The 21,931-nt window shown below is 46.3% G+C and overlaps 1 protein-coding gene across 3 annotated transcripts in view; it reads right to left on the minus strand.

Moving 5' to 3' along the window:
* ST3GAL3 (ST3 beta-galactoside alpha-2,3-sialyltransferase 3) overlaps positions 1-21,931 on the minus strand; it is a 388,593-nt gene that overhangs the window by 109,436 nt on the left and 257,226 nt on the right. For all 3 annotated transcript variants that reach the window (XM_043520913.1, XM_037906926.2, XM_043520914.1), the window contains one exon: positions 7,085-7,148. In XM_043520913.1, the coding sequence (XP_043376848.1) occupies positions 7,085-7,148 (64 nt within the window). The remainder of the gene's footprint in view (positions 1-7,084; positions 7,149-21,931) is intronic.

Genomic DNA, 21,931 nt, shown 5'->3' on the forward strand with positions numbered 1-21,931 from the left:
CTTAAAGAATTTGGCAAGAAAAGGGCTGATATTGCAGAAAATACACATTCCTAAGAAGTGCTAGTTACAGAGTACTTACACAAACACACCCCGATAATAAGTGGTACCAGAACATTCCGATATCAAGGATGGTACAAAAACATTCCCCAAGGATAACAGGAACACACTAACCCCTCCTAAAAAATAAGGTCAGGAGGACAGTACGGAGAGAGAGGTTTTAATCAAACCAACATGTACAAGGTAATGGGTGATAACTAGCCAAATAAGGGGGCAGTAACTAACTATGTCAGAGGGGTAGTACTAACTTGTTTGTATGGGGGTATAAAAATGTATCTCAAAGGAAGTATCTTTGTCTGGCCTAGGGAGAAATGGAAAGTCTCGCCATTCACTAAGCTGGCCCATTGTTACGGGAATACATGTATTAGTGGTCTGGTAAAGTCTGCAGAATACTAGTACAGTGCTTCATTGACAATAAACCTAGCTGGGTGCCTTCATCCCTTAACAAATCTTGTGGTCATTGGGCAGTTCACCCGAGGTCTGCCGTGCCAGCTGTCTGCACAGGGCTGGAGCGGTACACAAAAGAAACACACACATGCAGCCAAACACCTATCAACATCTAACCACACTGATGACCCCAACCACATTGAGCAGATGTTTTCAGAGAACTATCCACAATGATTCCAAGATCTCTTTTTTGAGTGGTAACAGCTAATTTAGACCCCATCATTTTGTATGTATAGTTGGGATTATGTTTTCCAATGTGCATTACTTTGCATTTATCAACATTGAATTTCATCAGCCATTTTGATGCTTAGCCACCCAGTTGTGTGAGATCCCTTTGTAACTCTTCGCCATCTGCTTTGGACTTAAATTTCATGAGTAATTTAGTATCTGCAAACTTTGCCACCTCCCTGTTTACCCCTTTTTCCAGATCATTTATGAATATGTTGAACAGCACTGGCCCCAGAACAGACCCCTGGGGGACACCACTATTTACTTCTTTTCAATGTGAAAACTGATCGCTGATTCCTAACATTTGTTTCTTATCTTTTAACCAGTTACTGATCCATGAGAGGACCTTCCCTTTTATCCCATGACGGCTTACTTTGCTTAACAGCCTTGGGTGAGGGATCTTGTCAAAGCCTTTCTGAAAGTCCAAGTATACTATATCCATTGTTTCACTCTTATCCATGTTTGTTGATCCCCTCAAAGAATTCTGAGGCATGATTTCCCCTTACAAAGCCATGTTGGCTCTTCCCCAACATATGGTGTTCATCCATGTGTCTGACAATTTTGTTCTTTGCTACAGTTTCAACCAATATGCCTGGTACTGAAGCCAGGCTCACCGGCCTGCAATTGCCGGGGTCACCTCTAGAGACTTTTTTTTTTTTGGCATTACATTAGCTAGCTGCCCGTCATGTGAGACAGGAGCTGATTTAAGCAATAGGTTACATACCAGTTGGTTCTGTAAGTTCATATTTGGGTTCCTTCAGACATCTTGGGTGATGCCATCTGGTCGGGGTGACGTCTGACTTTTTAACTTATTAATTAGTTTCAAAACCTCCTCCACTGACACCTCAATCTGGGGCAGTGCCTCAGATTTGTGACCTAAGAACAGCGGTTCTCAAACGGTGGGTCAGGACCCCAAAGTGGGCTGTGATCCAATTTTAATGGGGTTGCCAGGGCCAGCATTAGACTTGCTGGGCCCCGGGGCAGAAGATGAAGCCCAAGCTCCACCCCCAACCAGGGCAGCGGGGCTTGGGCTGCGGCCCCCTCTCCCCCCAACCAGGGCAGCGGGGCTCGGGCTGCGGCCCCCTCTCCCCCCAACCAGGGCAGCGGGGCTCGGGCTCTGCCCTTAGCAGCCCTCCTCCCGGGGTCATGTGCTAACTTTGCTGTCAGCAGGGAGTCGCGGTGCAATGAAGTTTGAGAAACGCTGCCTAAGAAGAATGGCTCAGGTTTTGGAATCTCCCTCACGTCCTCTACAATGAAGACCGATGCAAAGAATTCATTTAGCTTTTCGCAATGGCCTTATCGTCCTTGAGCACCTAGATTGTCCAGTGGCCCCACTGGCTGTGCGGCAGGCTTCCTGCATGCAATATTATATTTGTTTAAAAAATTGCTGTTAGTTTCTGTGTCTTTTGCTAGTTGCTCTTCGAATTCTTTTGGGGCCGGCCTGATTCTACTTTTGCATTTGACTTGCCAGGATTTATGCTCCCTTCTGTTTGCCTCAGTAGGATCTGGCTGCCAATTTTTAAAAGATGTCTTTTCGATCACGATCAAGTCACCTCTTAACCTTCTCTTGGATAAACGAAGGACATTAAGCTCCTCAAGTGTCTCACTCTCAGGCAGATTTTCCATACCTTGAATCATTCGTATAGCTCTTTTCTGAACTCATTCCATTTCTCAACATCTTTTTTGAAGTGCTGAAACCAGTAACAGTCTCACTGGTGCCACGTGAGGGGTAATGCCACCTGTCTACTACTCAATATCCTCCTGCTTAGGCATCCCAGAATCACATTTGTTCTTTTAGCTACACCATCACACCGGGAGCTCATGTTCAACTGGTTATCTACCATCAACCCCAAGTCCTTTTCAGTGTCACTGACTTTCAGGAGACCATCTCTCATCTTATCAGTGTGACCCATGTTCTTTGCTCCTAGATATCTCATCTTCCATTTGGCTCTGTTAAAATGCATGTTGCTCAAATGAGTCCCGTTTACAAGCAATCTGGAGCAGTCTTTATAACTGACCTGTCCACATCATTATTTACCACTCCACCAATTTGTGTGTTATCTGCAAGTTTTACCAGCATTGATTTTCTATTTTCTTCCATATCACTGATGAAAATGTTGAACAACATTGGGCCAAGAACAGATCCCTGCCGGAACACACTATAAACACACCCACTAGATAATGATTTCCCATTTATAATTAATTTTTGAAATCTCTCATTTAATTAGCTTTTAATCCATATAATATGGGCTACACTGATCTTGTATAGTGACACTTTTTTTAGAGCAGGATGTCATTTGGACTAAGTCAAATGCCTTACAGACGTCTAACGACACAACAGATTTACCTTTATCAATCAAACTTGTAATCTCATAAAAAATACCAAATTTACTTGACCAGATTCATTTTCCATAAAACCCATGTTAATCTGCACTCTTTAAGATACCATCTTTTTACTGATTCTATTCCATATTAACCTTTCCATGATTTTGCCCAGGACTGATGTCAAGCTCATCAGTCTATAATAATTCATGTCATCTCATTTTCCCTTTTAAAATAATGGTGCAACAATAGCTTCTCCAGCTCTCTAGAACTTCCCTTGGTGACTTGCTTTCCTTTGATCCCATTCAGTCACATTGTTCAAGAAACTGGTGAGGAACATGAGTTGCTATTATATTACCCTAACTGCTTACTAGAGTCTTTTCTCTTCTCTGTTAAATTAAGGCTAATTTCCTTGACAACACATCTAAAGTAGAATCAGAGTCTGCAGGTGGATTTTAGAGAACTCTGAAATATTGGCTCTCAAACCAGAAGTTTTGGTCTCAGGGAAAAACTTCCTAAACAAGGGCGCACTTCCTTCTAATGAACGCAGGCAGAGACATGACATAACACGCACAACATTCTCAACAAACTGCTATGGTTAGGACTCAAAATCATAGGCCATAGATGCTGCTCAGGTTAAAGGGCCACAGCATGTCACCTCGAGACACCCAATTACTGTGACATAAGTCTGCCTGCAAAGCTTCTGACCTGCAAAAGAGCATCAATCTTGTGGCACATGTGCACTTCACCGTCTTTAGTGCGTCAGTTCAGCTCAAACTGAGCTGGAATTACAAACTTCACCCCCAACACCTTTGGAAATATCGCTTCCCCAAAGGAGCAGTGCAAGCCGTGCACTACCCGAGAGAATTTCCGAGTGGGTGAGATCAGTTTGGGGAGGATCAGAGCAACTGTATGAGCCCCACGTGTGAGCCCAAACCCCCCTCTTAAGAGCCAGGTAATTTTCTAAACACATGATTCTTAAAAAGGCGGCTGTATCTCAAGAGCCCCTTTCTCAAATAACCCCAAATTTGGACCACTAAGCCTGCCCACCACACATTCCCATGAGGCACAGGAAATTTCAGCATAATCTGAATCAGCAGATTTTAGACCCAGATGTGCATTTTAGAGCACCTAGAATAGCCATATTTTAAACAGTAAGCAATTCCCCACCTTAACTACAGCGGACTTACTGCTCTGGAAGCAAGGGAGCAGAGGGGAATGGGGACGCAGCTGGCAGCTGCAGAGATGTCAGGAATGCTGATGAGTTTGGTGGTCATGGAAAGTCTGATTGGAAGCTCAGAAGGGGTCAGGAGGCAAAAAATGAATTGGTCAGAAAGCAAGAGCTTTATTAGTGTGAGATCAAAGCAGGAGAATGTTCAGTAAAGAACAGGGCTAACATTTTTCAAAAGCTCCTAAGTCACCTAAGAGCTTCTGAAAAAATTTACCCCAGGTCCAGAAATTGACACTTAGTGAGGGAGTTAATCAAAGGACAAGTCACACCTGACCAACCTGATTGCCTTCTATGATGAGATAACTGGCTCTGTGTATATGGGGAAAGCGGTGGATGTGATATATCTTGACTTTAGCAAAGCTTTTGATATGGTCTCCCACAGTATTCTTGCCAGCAAATTAAAAAAGTATGGTTTGGATGAATGGACTATAAGGTGGTGTGACAAAGGTCTGTCTTTGCCTCCATGGGTCCCGTGTTTCCTGGCGGATTTCGCTAGCCTCAGAGGCTCACTGTGACCCTCCACGTAACCCTTCTCTCTCTAGAGACAAGGGTCACAGTCTACTGAGTCATTTTCATCATAAGCCAGCGAGGGAGGTGAGGAGAAGTTATCCTTCCTTGCACAGTCTCTGTTGTCTCCCAGTCTCAGTGATTAATCAGGGGGCAAAAGGTGGGGGGGAGGGGGAGCCCGGGCCCACCCTCTACTCTGGGCTCCAGCCCAAGGACCCTAATAGTATCAGCTATGGTAGCTGACCTTTTAGAAACATGACATGTACAATTCCCTGGGCTACTTCCCGCACAGCAGCCCTCACTTCCTCAAGCTCCACTTCACCCTTACCTCAGGGCCTCCTTCCTTGTGCCTGATATGGTGTGAACTGCTCAGTCTCTCCAACAGCACAACTTCCTCCCACAGCTCCTGACATGCACCCCCACCTGACTGACTGGGAGGCTTTTAACTAGTTTCAGCCAGCCCCTGATTGGCTTCAGGTGTCCCAATCAACCTAGCCTTCTCCTTGCCTTCTGGAAAGTTCTTAATTGGCCCCAGGTGTCTTAATTGACCTGGAGCAGCTGCCATTTCACTTATCCTGGTAGCAGGGATTTGTTTAGCCTGGAGCTAATATATCTATCTCCCACTACTTTTCTATAGCCATCTGGCCTTGCCTCGTCACAGTGGATAGAAAGTGGGCTAGATTGTCGGGCTCAACAGCTCGATGTCTAGTTGGCAGCTGGTATCAAGCAGAGTGCCCCAGGGGTCTGTCCTGGGGCTGGTTTTGTTCAACATCTGCATTGATGATCTGGATGATGGGATGGATTGTACCCTCAGCAAGTTCGCAGATGACACTGAGATGTGGGGGAGACGTAGATACACTGGAGGGTAGGGATAGCGTCCGGGGTGACTAGACAAATTTGAAGATTGGGCCAAAAGAAATCTGATGAGGTTCAACAAGGACAAGTGCAGAGTCCTGCACTTAGGACGGAAGAATCCCATGCACTGCTACAGACTAGGGACCAACTGGCTAAGCGGCAGTTCTGCAGAAAAGGACCTGGGGATTACAGTGGATGAGAAGCTGGATATGAGTGCGCCCTTGTTGCCAAGAAGGCTAACGGCATATTGGGTTGAATAAGTAGGAGCACTGCCAGCAGATCGAGGGAAGTGATTATTCCCCTCTATTTGGCACTGGTGAGACCACATTTGGAGTATTGCATCCAGTTTTGGGCCTCCCACTACAGAAAGGATGTGGACAAATTGGAGAGAGTCCAGCAGAGGGCAACAAAAATTATTAGGGGGCTGGGGCACATGACTTACGAGGAGAGGCTGAGGGAACTGGGTTTATTTAGTCTGCAGAAGAGAAGAGTGAGGGGGGATTTGATAGCAGCCTTCAACTACCTGAAGGGGGGTTCCAAAGAGGATGGAGCTCGGCTTTTCTCAGTGGTGGCAGACGACAGAACAAGGAGCAATGGTCTCAAGTTGCAGTGGGGGAGGTCTAGGTTGGATATTAGGAAAAACTATTTCACTGGGAGGGTGGTAAAGCACTGGATGGGGTTACCTTGGGAGGTGGTGGAATTTCCATCCTAAGAGGTTTTTAAGGCCCAGCTTGACAAAGCCTTGTCTGGGATGATTTAGTTGGGGTTGGTCCTGCTTTGAGCAGGGGGTTGGACTAGATGACCTCCTGAGGTCTCTTCCAACCCTAATCTTCTATGATTCAAGGCGGAAGGTCAAACAAGGAGGGAAGGGTCAGAATGCAGAGGGTAAAGGATCAGACAGCTGATCATAAACATGCCAAGGATTTTCCAGAATGAGCTCTATGATAGGACCAGAAAGTCTGAAGGAGCGTGTTCTGAATACACAAATATGCATTATATCAGCTCAAACCTCCAAGTCCCAAGGCAAGTTCCTACATCCATCTTGTCACCATCTCAACCACTGCAGTCACACCACCAGCTTTCAGAGTGAGATATTAGTGAACTGTTCTTGTCAGAACAAGCTGCACCCCTTCTCTTTTGTTCGAATACCTTTGCGTGATTTGGTTGTGTTGCCAGTCCACTGCTGGAGGAGGGGGTAGCTATGCAATGGTGCACGCTACTTTTGTGCTTTTAGAAGCAAACAATTAGGAAGCAGTCAAAATGTAAACGTACTTTTGTATGTTTGAGCTAACAAAGCTTCCAGAATTCACTGGAACAAGAACTCTATTTGCAGCTCCTGACCTATGTCCAAAACACAGACACTTGGGAGACTGTGTGTAGGAAATGTGATGAAGTGTCACTATTTGCTCCTTCTGCTTCAGAAGGGTCTCGCCTTACCTGTCAAGGGCTGGAGTGAGGCGATACTCTTTGGTTGCTGACAAGATGGCTTTGATAAGATTATCTGGGGAGAAAGGAAAGAAGGCATTAGAAAGGTCAGACCATTCCAAACAAGTTTTCACCTTTAATGAAGTTTATGTGCAAGGTGGAGTAAGTCAGGGAGTCTACGAGTGCAATTTACACTCCGAGGAGCTGACGGTAAGTGTCGGTTAGAAGTAGCGGTAACCCACTGAAATTTACATGTTCCTATATCCTCCTAGTAGGTGCTCTAAGTCTAGATCCTCAGGGTGTGAGATACTTGAACTCAAGGGGATCTCATGGGCCACATTCAGAGGTGAGGTGTAAGTTACATGTCGTTGATAAGGGGATACGAGTGTGAATAAGCAAGTCTAACACAGTCTAAATTGGTGTCTCATCCATGTTGAAGGAGCCAGAAGAAAGTGCAAGTTACACCAACTTAGAATTCACACCACAAACTGTAGAAGCAGAGTTATTCCCCTCCCCCCACAAAGGCATTGTAATGTTAAAAAAGATTCACTGAAGTGAAATCTGTTTAACGACCACTCACACACTAACATAAATGAGTGCCTAATAGAGATCGTCTACTACAGGGGGATCGGAATTTGGCACATTTAGGGGAGCATTAAAATGAGAATTTGCCTAGTAAAGGAAACCTGTTATGTATTATTTGCAGTACAGCGGAGTATCAGAACCACATCACACTAGATGCTGTATATACATATAAGTGCCAGTCCCTGCCCCAAAGAGTTTACAATCTAACATAAGAAAAGCCGCAACAAGGTGGTGTGACTAACACGTGGAGGTAACCGAGACAAAGGCCATGTGCTTCATTAGCAGGATGGGGGTTGTTCTGAACAAGAGATATCAGCAATGGTGGTCGTCCCTGCCAGCCACCTACCTCACTGGTAGAACCTGAGATTTACCATCGGACGAGGCTTTGAAACCATGCTGTTTTTTTTTTTTTTTTTTTTTTTTACTATAAAAGATGGATATTTTACCACCAAAACAGCCCCTTTTATTCCATTTTGCTTCCTTTGAAGGATTCCTGCTGCCCTGATCACAGCAGCTGCCTTCCGACTTCCTCTCCAGCCATTGGTCTCCTGCCCACCTTCCTGTGACAGTGCCAGACTGCTTGTGACCACAGAAGGCCCCATGCCACAGGCCACTACTTCTCATGGCTCAGACTTTGACATTTGCTGGAAAGCATGCATTATGAGGGTTCCAATTCCCAAGCTGTCTCCCAGAAAGGCATAAAAGGGCAGTCTTTCATGAGCTGCAGAGTCCACTTCCAACTTTTCAGACAGCAAAACCACCCAGCTAATCATCAAATGGATGATGAATTCAGCTGAGTTTTATTCTGTCACCTTTCTAGCCAACATCCAGTGGTGCCTGGCATGTTCCAGTCAAACCCATACTATACTGTACAGCATACTGGTTACATCGGACTACAGCACTGATCATGAAATCCCCCATTTTTCTCATCCCACCACTTAAATTAGCAGCCTCTCCTGCAGGGCAGGATAAAGGTGCACTGGGAGAGCTGCTTGGGAGTAAAGGGTCCGGTGGTGAAACTCAGTGTAATGATACAAGGATGGATGGAAAAACAACAAAAAATGATTCTGGTCATCTATTACAGAGCACCAAGACTGGCCATGGGGGAGAGCTTTGCTGAACAACAATCACAACCCAACATTCAGACTCAAGAACTTCCTAAACTGCATGGCAGACAATTTTGTAACCCAGAAAAGTAATGCCAACCAGAGGAATAGCCTCTCTGGAAGGAAGTGTTGGACAATGTAAGAGTAAGGCTGCGGCTGTTCTAGTGAACTGAATCAGTGAGACTGTCCCAGTGTAGCCACAAACAGTGTGTTCCCACTAGCTATGCCAATTTGCATTCTGAACCATTGCAGTTTTGCCCCATGTCCATATTAGTGCTGCTCTCCACATCTTCAGCTGTAATGCCTTTGGGTACCTAACCCTGGATCCCAGAAAAAAGTGTTACCGTCTCGTAACTGTTGTTCTTTGAGATGTGTTGCGTACATCCATTACACTGTGAGTGTCCTGTGCACTGTGCCAGAGAGTTTTCCCTCGTGGTTTTCGCAGTCCTGCCCACAGGCAAGGTCCTTGTGCTCTGAAACAAGGTATAAAGGGTGGAGCCTTCCCACCCTCTTTCCATTCTTTCACACTGGAAGCCGATGGCAGAGTCCAACGTGTTGGGGAAGGAGAGCGGGTCTTCTAATGGACATATGCAACACATCTCGGAGAACCAGTTTTTCTTTTTTGAGTGCTTATATACGTCCATTACACTATAGGGGACCCGCAAGTTGTTATTCCAGGCAGTGGGGCTCAGAGTCTCATGGAAGAGGGACCAGAGGGCCGCTTTCCCTACATTTGCATCTTCCTTCGATGCTGCAGACAGTGCATAATGTCTGGTCAATGTAGGGATGGAAGACCATGTTGCCACCCTGTAGACATCCACAATCAGGACGTGAGCCACAAACGCTGCCGAGTCTGAACATGGTTAAGTGTGCTGTGAGCTTGTCAAGAGGGTCAGGGTTAGGATGTCAAGAATCGTTAAGTTGTGACTCGTTGACCTCCCGTATGATTTGTGTAAGGAACAAAACGCTGGGAAGAAACTCCAAAGGTCTTTGTCCTATCCAAGTGAAGAGCCAGAGCTCGATGCATGACTAGGGTGTGGAGCCTTCGCTTATCCTTGGGCTTATGTGGCTTTGGGAAGAACGCTGGCAGGTAGATAGACTGATTCAGGTGGAAATCAGATACCACCTTCAACAGAAACTTGAGTGTGGCCTAAGCTGAACCTTGTCCTTGTAGAAAACCGTGTACTATGGATCAGTGACCAGGGCATTCAGTTCTCCCACCTTCCTGGATCATTCGAAAAAATGGCTCCTGGTGGAGGTGATGGCCATGAGGAAAGCGATCTTCACTGACAGGTATGGCAGGGAGCATGAGGCTATAGGCTTGAAAGGAGGGTCCATCAAAGCAGACAAAACTAAATTGAGATCTCAAGAAGGAGCTGAGTCCCTGACAGGCAGAAGCTATCTACTGAGACCTTTCAGGAAACTGGTCGTGATAGGGAGAGTGAAAACAGTCTTACCATCTATGTGAGGGTGGGCTGCTGAGATGGCTGCCAGATGCACCTTAATGGAGCTGATGGTTAGACCTGACACCTTAAGATGCAAGAGATAGTCCAGAACTGTTTAAATCTTTGTCTGAGCTAGGGACCCTTTATGGGAAGCTGCCCAGATGGAGAACGCTTCCGCTACTTGGATAAGTAGCTCTTGTGGGTGGTTTTAGGCCATTAAGAAGAACTTTCTGGATTGCTACTGAGCAATGTGCCTCCTCTGCATTGAATCACTGATGCATCATGCGGCGAGACCAGCACTTGGGGATTCAGGTGCAGCCCCTGGCCAAGACCCTGGGTATGAGGTCTACAGTTAACAGTAACGGCCAGGGTTGCTGAGCTAGCAGAGGTCTGAATACCATATCTGCCTCAGCCTGGCTGGGCTACAAGGATCATTCTGCCATGATCTTTCTTGAACTTGAGAATGACCCTAAGAATCAGAGATACTAGCATGTAAGCATACAGCAGATCTCTGTCCCGTGGAATCAAGATAGCCTCTGCTATTGATCTAGGGCTTTGACCCACCCTGGAACAGAACCAAGGACACTTACTGTTCCGCCAAGTCACAAATAGATTCACTGACAGAAACCCCACCCTTTACCAAACATCCAAGACAGAATATCTATGTTGAGACCGTGCACGGTGTGACAGGGTCGGGCCAGATGGCTACAGGAGAGTGATAGAAGGCAGATATATTAGCCCCAGGTTAAGTAGGTCCCTTTTCCCTGAGTAAGGTAACAGGGAAGGTTCCAGAACAATCAGGAACTTTCTGGAAACAATTAAGGCAGACAGGCTGATTAGAACACCTGCAGCCAATCAAGAAGCTGCTAGAATCAATTAAGGCAGGCTACTCAGGGCACCTGGGTTTAAAAAGGAGCTCATTTCAGTTTGTGGTGCGTGCAAGGAGCTCGGAGCAAGAAGCTGAGAGTGAGAACGCGTACTACTGGAAGACTGAGAAGTACAAGCATTATCAGATATCAGGAGGGAGGTCCTGTGGTGAAAATAAAGAAGGTGTTGGGAGGAGGCCATGGGGAAGTAGATCAGGAAGTTGTAGCTGTTGTAGCTGCCACTGTAGACAGCTGCAATCCACAGGGCCCTGGGCTGGAACCCGGAGTAGAGGGCGGGTCCGGGTTCCCCCAATCCCCCCCAACTGTCTACTTGATACCGGAGGAGTTGAACTGGACTGTGGGTTCCACCAGAGGGGAAGGTCTCTGGCCTGCTCCCCGATCCACTAGGTGGATCAGCAGAGACTGCGGGGATTGTTCTTCTTCCTTTCCCCATGCTGGCCAGTGACGAGGCTAACTGAGTGAACGGCAGATTTGAGCCACGAAAGTGGCCAAACTGAGGGCTGCCATGAACCTCTGAGGTGAGAAAATCCGCCAATAAGCGCAGGACCCACCAAGGCAGAGGAGGAACTTTGTCAGAATGGTCTAAACTGAAGGATCTGGTCTGAAGATCTGCCAGGTCATTTTGTCCCTCTGGCAAGTGAGACACCCTGAGAGCAACTGAGCTTCCAATGCAAGAGCTGCACAACTTTCCTGTTTCCCAACAGAGGCTGTCTGATCTCACACCCCCTTGCTTGCTCACATAAATTACCACCGAGTTTGTCACTAAGTACCTGGACAGTTTTGCCCTGAATGTGAAGCAGGAAGTGCTCACGTGCACAGAATATTGCGCACAACTCGAGTACAGGCAGCCACATGACCTAGGACCCTGAGACAATCCCCTCACAATGGTCTGAGGATGGTCCTTGAGGGATGCACGGAGGTCTCATATGGTCTGAAATCTGGAAACAGGCAGAAATGTGTTGGCAGAGGTCAAGTCCAGGGTAATCTTGATGAATTATGTCTTTTGCAAAGATGATCACATTGACTTTTCTTGGTTTCATTTCAGGCCCAAGACGTTGAATAGACAAAGTCTGATGGATAGCTACCTGTACCTGTGTCTGGAGAGACCCCGACCCAACCAGTCATGTAGATAAAGATACATGTGATGTCTCTTTAGCGAAAGTCGGCTGCCACTACTGCCAAGTACCTGGTAAAGATCCTTGGTGTTGATGACAGGCCAAAGGGCAGGATGAAGAATTGTAATGAGCTTAAACAGAAAAAGGAAGCTTACAAGAAGTGGAAACTTGAACAGATGACTGGGGAGGAGTATAAAAATAATGCTCGAGCATGCAGGGGTGTAATCAGGAAGGCCAAAACACAACTGGATTTGCAGCTAGCAAAGGATGTGAAGGGTAACAAGAACATACAAGTATGTTAGCATCAAGAAGGTGGTCAGGGAAAGTGTGGGACCCTTAATGGATGGGGGAGGCAACCTAGTGACAGATGATGTGGGAAAAGCTGAAGTACTCAATGCTTTTTTTGCCTCTGTCTTCACAGACAAGGTCAGCTCCCACACTGCTGTCCTGGAAAACACAGTGTAGGGAAGAGGTGAGCAGCCCTCAGTGGTGAAAGGACAGATTAAGGACAATTTAGAAAAGCTGGACATGCACAGACCCATGGGTCCAGATGAATGCATCCGAGGGTGCTGAGGGAATTGGCTGATGTGATTGCAGAGCCATTGGCCATTATCTTTGAAAGCTCATGGCGATCGGGGGAAGTCCCGGACGACTGGAAAAAGGCTAATGTAGTCCCTATCTTTAAAAAAGGGAAGGAGGAGGATCCTGGGAACTACAGGCCAGTCAGCCTCACCTCAGTTCCTGGAAAAATCATGGAGCAGGTCCTCAAGGAATCAATTCTGAAGCACTTAGAGGAGAGGAAAGTGATCAGGAACAGTCAGCATGGATTCATCAAGGGCAAGTCATGCCTGACTAATCTAATTGCCTTCTATGATGAGATAACTGGTTCTGTGGATGAAGGGAAAGCAGTGGAAGTGTTGTTCCTTGACTTTAGCAAAGCTTTTGACATGGTCTCCCACAGTATTTTTGCCAGTAAGTTAAAGAAGTATGGGCTGGATGAATGGATTATAAGGTGGATAGATAGCTGGCTAGATTGTCGGGCTCAACAGGTAGTGATCAATGGCTCCATGTCTAGTTGGCAGCCGGTATCAAGTGGAGTGCTCGGTCCTCGGGCCAGTTTTGTTCAACATCTTCATAAATGATCTGGAGGATGGTGTGGATTGCACCCTCAGCAAGTTTGCAGATGACACTAAACTGGGAGGAGTGGTAGATACGCTGGAGGGGAGGGATAGGATACAGAGGGACCTAGACAAATTAGAGGATTGAGCCAAAAGAAATCTGATGAAGTTCAACAAGAACAAGTGCAGAGTCCTGCACTTAGGACGGAAGAATCCAATGCACCGCTACAGACTAGGGACCGAATGGCTCGGCAGCAGTTCTGCGGAAAAGGACCTAGGGGTTACAGTGGACGAGAAGCTGGATAGGAGTCAACAGTGTGCCCTTGTTGCCAAGAAGGCCAATGGCATTTTGGGATGTATACGTAGGGGCATTGCCAGCAGATCGAGGGACGTGATGGTTCCCCTCTATTTGACATTGGTGAGGCCTCATCTGGAGTACTGTGTCCAGTTTTGGGCCCCACACTACAAGAAGGATGTGGAAAAATTGGAAAGAGTCCAGCGCAGGGCAACAAAAATGATTAGGGGACTGGAACACATGAGTTATGAGGAGAGGCTGAGGGAACTGGGGATGTTTAGTCTACGGAAGAGAAGAATGAGGGGGGATTTGATAGCTGCTTTCAACTACCTGAAAGGGGGTTCCAAAGAGGATGGATCTAGACTGTTCTCAGTGGTAGCTGATGACAGAACAAGGAGTAATGGTCTCAAGTTGCAGTGGGGGAGGTTTAGGTTGGATATGAGGAAAAACTTTTTCACTAGGAGGGAGGTGAAACACTGGAATGGGTTACCTAGGGAGGTGGTGGAATCTTCTTCCTTAGAAGTTTTTAAGGTCAGGCTTGACAAAGCCCTGGCTGGGATGATTTAATTGGGGATCGGTCCTGCTTTGAGCAGGGGGCTGGACTAGATGACCTCCTGAGGTCCCTTCCAACTCTGATATTCTATGATTCTATGAAAGCCATTCGTGTCAGGACCAGAATGCGGACAGAAGGGAGCTGCCTCTCACCAGTTGCGCACCGGATGTTCGTGGGGAACCTGGTGCTAAATCATTCGTAGACTACCTGATTCTGGGTCAGGGTTTCATGTGAGCACTGGAATGGGTTACCGAGGGAGGTGGTCGAATCTCCTTCCTTCGAGGTTTTTAAGGTCAGGCTCGACAAAACCCTGGCTGGGATGATTTAGTTGGGGATTAGGTCCTGCTTTGAGCAGGAGGTTGGACTAGATGACCTCCTAAGGTCCCTTCCAACCCTGTAATTCTATCCATTTAGAAATGGAACCTCTGCTATGGTTCCCAGGAACGTAGGGTCTGCACATCTCATCTTTGTGAAGACTTGTGAGAGGGGTTGCTGAAGAGGGAGTGGCTAGGCAGGTGGGAGGATAGAAAGAAAATACAGGATATCCTGATTCCACTGTGCTTAGCTCCCATGTGGCCAAGGTGATGGACTGCCAGGCATCCAGGAAATAGGATATCCTATCCTGGAAAGGTGGGGAAGGTAACAAGATCTAGGTTGGGTAGTATGCTGTCCTTGACGCAGGAGTCAAATCGGCTGCTTCAAATCCTGACAATGCTGAGATGAAGAGACTGACCACATGATATTTAGCATGGTAAGTTTCTCAAATGTAAACAAGGCCCAAGAAGGAAGCTTGATCTACTTGAATTCAACACAGCAAGGAATGGGGAATCACAGACTGGAGCAGCGCAAGATTTCAGATAGCACATGTGGAGGATCTGTTCCTGGTTACCCTTGCATATTCATTTTGTGAAGGGCTTTAGCTGCCTCTGCTCCTTGCTTTAGTATTGGGCTATTTAAAAAAAAGAAAATTATGAGAGCAGGAGCAGTAAATACACGTTTGGGAAGGTTCCCTAGCACTTTCCATTTAACTCGTAGACTGAACTCCTATGCCCACAGAACAGGCAAAGCCTGGTCAGCATCACCACACAGCTCTCTCCGGCCCCTGCCAACATTTGTCTCCCCTGCCCTGTGGAGGTGGAAGGGGAGTTCATGCTCCAAAACCCATTCAATGCTTGGCCTCTCTCCTCAGCCTGCCAACAAAAGGACCTGTACGTATTAACAGCCCTGATGGTTTTGTGAAGCACACACCTTCCCACTGGGAAGTGGACTCAAATCACCAAACTTGTTTCACACAGGTCACCGAACAGCATCTGATGGTCACAGCTTTCAGCGACTCCCATGAAACGTGGGCAGTCAAACGCCAGGGCAGCTTTGAGGAAATTACTCAGCATCAACCCCCTCCTTCCCTCTCCAGCCAGCCGATTATACTCCCAATGAGCTGGACAATGCAACAATGCTTACGGATGCTGTGGATGTTTGCAGGCTCCTGCGAGTGCAACACGCCACAGTGGGGACTTCCCTCATGAGCACCTCAACTCACAGATAATAGCAGCCAGGGCCCTTCAAATGTCTTTGCTGGAAACATTTCCACGCCAAGCGTGTCCATGTGATGCTGCATCTCCCAGACAACAATAAATTGGTTAGTCTCTAAGGTGCCACAAGTACTCCTTTTCTTTTTACACCACATAAACTAGCTTCTTTCCTTCTTAAAAGCTTAAACTCCCCTGCCCCCTTAGCCCTCATTTGCTCGACAGCCTCTGACTCACCTCCCAAGGAAGCCAGAGATGCACCCCTACTCCTGCCGGCATGGGGATACAGAGGCTGCTGCGTGACATCAGGGGAGCGAGAATGAGGAAACATAGGAACAGCCCTTTGGACCAGCTGCATTTGTTTATGAAGCCTGATTACTCATCCCTCACTTCCCTCTGGCACTACTCAAGGAGTCTCCCATCTACCTCCCTGGAGCTCCCTGCCCCTCCATTGAGCTACACACAAGTCACTTTGTGTCATTTCCAAACAATGAAATGATTCCGCAGCTGGGCCTCTGCATCCTTTGAAGGGCACAGTCACCAGACCCAAAGCCGTATCAGCAAGCTCCCTACATTTCCAGGCCATGCTGGAAGCTGATCCATCCTGGCTAGATATTCTCTAAGAACCCTGAGTTGCTGTGATATATTCTGCCAGGTTTTGTCTCCAGATATCAGAAGATTCAAAAGCAGGGCAGCATTGCAGAGTTTCTCTGGACTTGACTTCAGGTTGACCTTGAAGTTTGCAGGATTCTGGAAAAAGCTAAAAGTAAATAGTAAGGAAGCAGGCAGGCAGTGACCACACAGAGAGAACCAGCCAGAGTCTGACTAACATTTCCATCAACAGGTTTCAGAGTAGCAGCCGTGTTAGTCTGTATTCGCAAAAAGAAAAGGAGGACTTGTGGCACCTTAGAGACTAACCAATTTATTTGAGCATGAGCTTTCGTGAGCTACAGCTCACTTCATCGGATGCATACTGTGGAAAATACAGTGAGGAGATTTATATACACAGAAAACATGAAACAATGGATGTTTATCATAAGGAGACTGATCACTTAAGATGAGGTATTACCAGCAGGAGAGTGGGGAGGGGGGAGGGGGAGAAAACCCTTTGTAGTGATAATCAAGGTGGGCCATTTCCAGCAGTTAACAAGAACGTCTGAGGAGGGGGGGGGGAGGGGAAGATAAACAAGGGGAAATAGTTTTACTTTTTGTAATGACCCATCCACTCCCAGTCTCTATTCAAGCCTAAGTTAACTGTATCCAATTTGCAAATTAATTCCAATTCAGCAGTCTCTTGTTGGAGTCTGTTTCTGAAGTCTTTTTGTTGAAGAATTGCCACTTTTAGGTCGAAATCGAGTGACCAGAGAGATTGAAGTGTTCTCTGACTGGTTTATGAATGTTATAATTCTTGACATCTGATTTGTGTAATAGCTCATCTTAAGTGATCACTCTCCTTACAGTGTGCACAATAAACACCCATTTTTTCATGGTTTGTATGTATAAAACCATCTTCTGTATTTTCCACAGTATGCATCCGATGAAGTGAGCTGTAGCTCACGAAAGCTTATGCTCAAATAAATTGGTTAGTCTCTAAGGTGCCACAAGTACTCCTTTTCTTTTTGCGAATACAGACTAACACGGCTGCTACTCTGAAACCTGTCATTATGCAAGGCACTACATTTAGCCATATGGAGTGGAAATCTATCAACTTCATGAAAAAACTCGTACAGATACAGACAGACATCATCTTCCTTTCCAAATGCAAACAGATGGACATCGTACCAAAAGGACTGAAGGTAAAAAATCCATTACAATCTACGTACCACACAGACTATGCTGACAGCTTGTGCCACACGCTCTCAAAGAAACTGCGGAACCACTTGATCAACATCCTCTACAGCAAACAGGGAAAGATAAAGAATGAGCTCTCAAAACTGGATACTCTTATAAAAAAACAACTTTCCACACAAACTTCCTCGTGGCTGGACTTTACAAAAACTAGACAAGCCATTTACAACGCACACTTTGCTTCTCTACAAAAGAAGAAGGACACAACTATCTAAACTACTGCATGCCACAAGAGGCCACAGCAATGGTTCCCTCACCCCACCCAGCAATATTGTTAATCTATCCAACTATACTCTTAGCCCAGCAGAAGAATCTGTCCTATCTCGGGGCCTCTCCTTCTGCCCCTCCACCCCCACGAACATGATACAGTTCTGTGGTGACCTAGAATCCTATTCTCGATGTCTCCGACTCAAGGAATATTTCCAACACACCTCTGAACAACATACTAATCCACAGAGAGCTTCCTACCAAGACTACAAAAAGAAGGATTCTGGGTGGACTCCTCCTGAAGGTCGAAACAGCAGACTGGACTTCTACATAGAGTGCTTCCGCCGACGTGCACAGGCTGAAATTGTGGAAAAGCAGCATCACTTGCCCCATAACCTCAGCCGTGCAGAACACAATGCCATCCACAGCCTCAGAAACAACTCTGACATCATAATCAAAAAGGCTGACAAAAGAGGTGCTGTCGTCATCATGAATAGGTCGGAATATGAACAAGAGGCTGCTCGGCAGCTCTCCAACACCACTTTCTACAAGCCATTACCCTATGATCCCACTGAGAGTTACCAAAAGAAACTACAGCATTTGCTCAAGAAACTCCCTGAAAAAGCACAAGAACAAATCTGCACAGACGCACCCCTGGAACCCCGACCAGGGGTATTCTAACTGCTACCCAAGATCCATAAACCTGGAAATCCTGGAAGCCCCATCATCTCAGGCATTGGCACCCTGACAGCAGGATTGTCTGGCTATGTAGACTCCCTCCTCAGGCCCTATGCTACCAGCACTCCCAGCTATCTTTGAGACACCACTGACTTCCTGAGGAAACTACAATCCATCGGTGATCTTCCTGAAAACACCATCCTAGCCACTATGGATGTAGAAGCCCTCTACACCAACATTCCACACAAAGATGGACTACAAGCTGTCAGGAACAGTATCCCCGATAATGTCACGGCAAACCTGGTGGCTGAACTTTGTGGCTTTGTCCTCACCCATAACTATTTCACATTTGGGACAATGTATACCTTCAAATCAGCGGCACTGCTATGGGTACCCGCATGGCCCCACAGTATGCCAACATTTTTATGGCTGACTTAGAACAACGCTTCCTCGGCTCTCGTGCCCTAATGCCCCTACTCTACTTGCGTTATATTGATGACATCTTCATCATCTGGACCCATGGAAAAGAAGCCCTTGAGGAATTCCACCATGATTTCAACAATTTCCATCCCACCATCAACCTCAGCCTGGTCCAGTCCACACAAGAGATCCACTTCCTGGACACTACAGTGCTAATAAACGATGGTCACATAAACACCTCCCTATACCGGAAACCTACTGACCGCTATTCCTACCTACATGCCTCCAGCTTTCACCCAGACCACAACACACGATCCATTGTCTACAGCCAAGCTCTACGATACAACCGCATTTGCTCCAACCCCTCAGACAGAGACAAATGCCTGCAGGATCTCTATCAAGCATTCTTACAACTACAATACCCATCTGCTGAAGTGAAGAAACAGATTGACAGAGCCAGAAGAGTACCCAGAAGTCACCTACTACAGGACAGGCCCAACAACGATAATAACAGAACGCCACTAGCCATCACCTTCAGCCCCCAACTAAAACCTCTCCAATGCATTATCAAGGATCTACAACCTATCCTGAAGGACGACCCATCACTCTCACAAATCTTGGGAGACTGGCCAGTCCTTGCCTACAGACAGCCTCCCAACCTGAAGCAAATACTCACCAGCAACCACACATCACACAACAGAACCACTAACCCAGGAACCTATTCTTGCAACAAAGCCCGTTGCCAACTGTGTCCACATATCTATTCAGGGGACACCATGATAGGGCCTAATCACATCAGCCACACTATCAGAGGCTCGTTCACCGGCACATCTACCAATGTGATATATGCCATCATGTGCCAGCAATGCCCCTCTGCCGTGTACATTGGTCAAACTGGACAGTCTCTACGTAAAAGAATAAATGGACATAAATCAGATGTCAAGAATTATAACATTCATAAACCAGTCGGAGAACACTTCAATCTCTCTGGTCACTCGATTTCTGACCTAAAAGTGGCTATTCTTCAACAAAAAGACCTCAGAAACAGACTCCAACAAGAGACTGCTGAATTGGAATTAATTTGCAAATTGGATACAATTAACTTAGGCTTGAATTGAGACTGGCAGTGGATGTGTCATTACACAAAGTAAAACTATTTCTCCATGTTTATTTCCTCCCCTTCCCCCCACTGTTCCTCAGACGTTCTTGTTAACTGCTGGAAATGGCCAACCTTGATTATCACTACAAAGGGTTTTCTCTCCCCCACCACTCTCCTGCTGGTAATAGCTCATCTTAAGTGATCACTCTCCTTACAGTGTGCATGATAAACACCCATTTTTTCATGTTCTCTGTGTATATAAATCTCCTCACTGTATTTTCCACTGAATGCATCCGATGAAGTGAGCTGTAGCTCACGAAAGCTTATGCTCAAATAAATTGGTTAGTCTCTAAGGTGCCACAAGTACTCCTTTTCTTATTTCCATCAACGTCAGTTAAGTGGAAAGGCAGAAAACTTTACTGCAGCATCAGCAAGACTGACCAGAGAACTTCAGCAACTTTTATTACTGGGTCACCCATGGCTCTCCCAGGAGCCAGTTTCTGCCTTGGCAGTGAGCGATTCAGGCCTTTCCTGCACTCTTTCCTGGTAAAATGGTTAAGAGAATTTGCAGTAAGTATGTCCCTATCAGTCACGTTCCTCACTGGTGCAGTCCTGGTGCCAGTATTGCTAACCCCATAGCATTCAAATGTCATGAGTTAGGCTCCAAAAATTATGCGATTACCTTAAAAATAATGAGTTTTTTAGACTAGCCACAGGGTTCTCTGTTTGCCCTGGAGCATCACATGACCCTGAAACCATATCCACCACATCTCAATGCCTGACCTCCTCTCATCCTCTAAGGCCCACAAAAGCATCAGGAGGTTACATTTCCCTTAAAAAACAAAACAAAACAAAACCTCCTAAAAGTCAGCAGGAGAGTGTGAGAGTTTCTCTCTCCTGAGCAGACTGAAAAGGAGGGGAATTACCCACGTCTTGGTCACTCAGGGACACATCCAGGAGGAATTTTAATTTGGAGTTCACAAGTCATTTGATTAGATTGGTGCTGGAATTACGGGTTGCTGCTGCATCCCCCGGCTTGAAGTGGTTTCCATTATATACAGGGTTTATAGTTTGGTTCAATGCCTCTCAGCACCCCCACTATAAAAACTGTTCCAGCATAGCTGATTAACTATGGACTCAGGGTTTGAGACCTCACCCAAGAGCTGGTCCCTGCTCTTTCTGACTGTTGTTCAGAAAAATCTCCTCAGGTTTAGACAAGCCCACTACTGAGCGAGGCACCAGCCTTGATTGAAATAGGGGACTCCATAAGGGGATTCTCCTCTTCTCCCGAGATTGTTCAGGGAGATCTATTGTTTTACCCCCAACAGTCACAAAATAACCTCTCCTTGGAGTCTTCGTTTAGTAACCAAAAGCCAGTGCCTATACTCCAGTAGAATCCTTGGCTTCTTGTCCTCATCTTCTTCATTTAAAAGTTTCCTTTCTGTGGCCTTTTCAACTAGCTGAACTGGGGAAAGAGAAACTTTTACCACATGGAAATCTGCATGAAACAGAGCAATTCCCAGTTTTGGTCCAAAGTTTGGGGTTCTAAGTTTGGCGTTAACTCAGAATTTTGCCTCAACCAATCATCGGAGAAGGACAAACAACTATGTGTTAACAGCTAATGTGGCTCACAATCCCAAGGTCTTCTTGGACAGAACTAAAGACGTCACATCCTTGCATTTCTTTTTTGTTTGTTAGAGGGGATACAAGCAGGGCCAAAATGCTCGATCTGGGACAGACAGAAGCGCAACAGCACCTGCCCAGCAAATAAATATAAAAGTCACCCTCCTAGCCAGCTGGAGTGGTGAGAGAAACCAGGGAAGAGAGTCCTGGCTGTGAGAGGGCCCTATCAAAAGCCTGGTAAGTTTCCTGCATGCACCACTGTAACTTCTATGGAGGCAAGGTCCTGGAGCCTGGGCGGGCGGGGGGGTTGATGTCAAAGTGACTTTGTTTTATCAACAGAGATAAAACATG

This window comes from Chelonia mydas, chromosome 8 (assembly GCF_015237465.2).
Source record: "Chelonia mydas isolate rCheMyd1 chromosome 8, rCheMyd1.pri.v2, whole genome shotgun sequence".
Classification (NCBI taxonomy): domain Eukaryota; kingdom Metazoa; phylum Chordata; order Testudines; family Cheloniidae; genus Chelonia; species Chelonia mydas.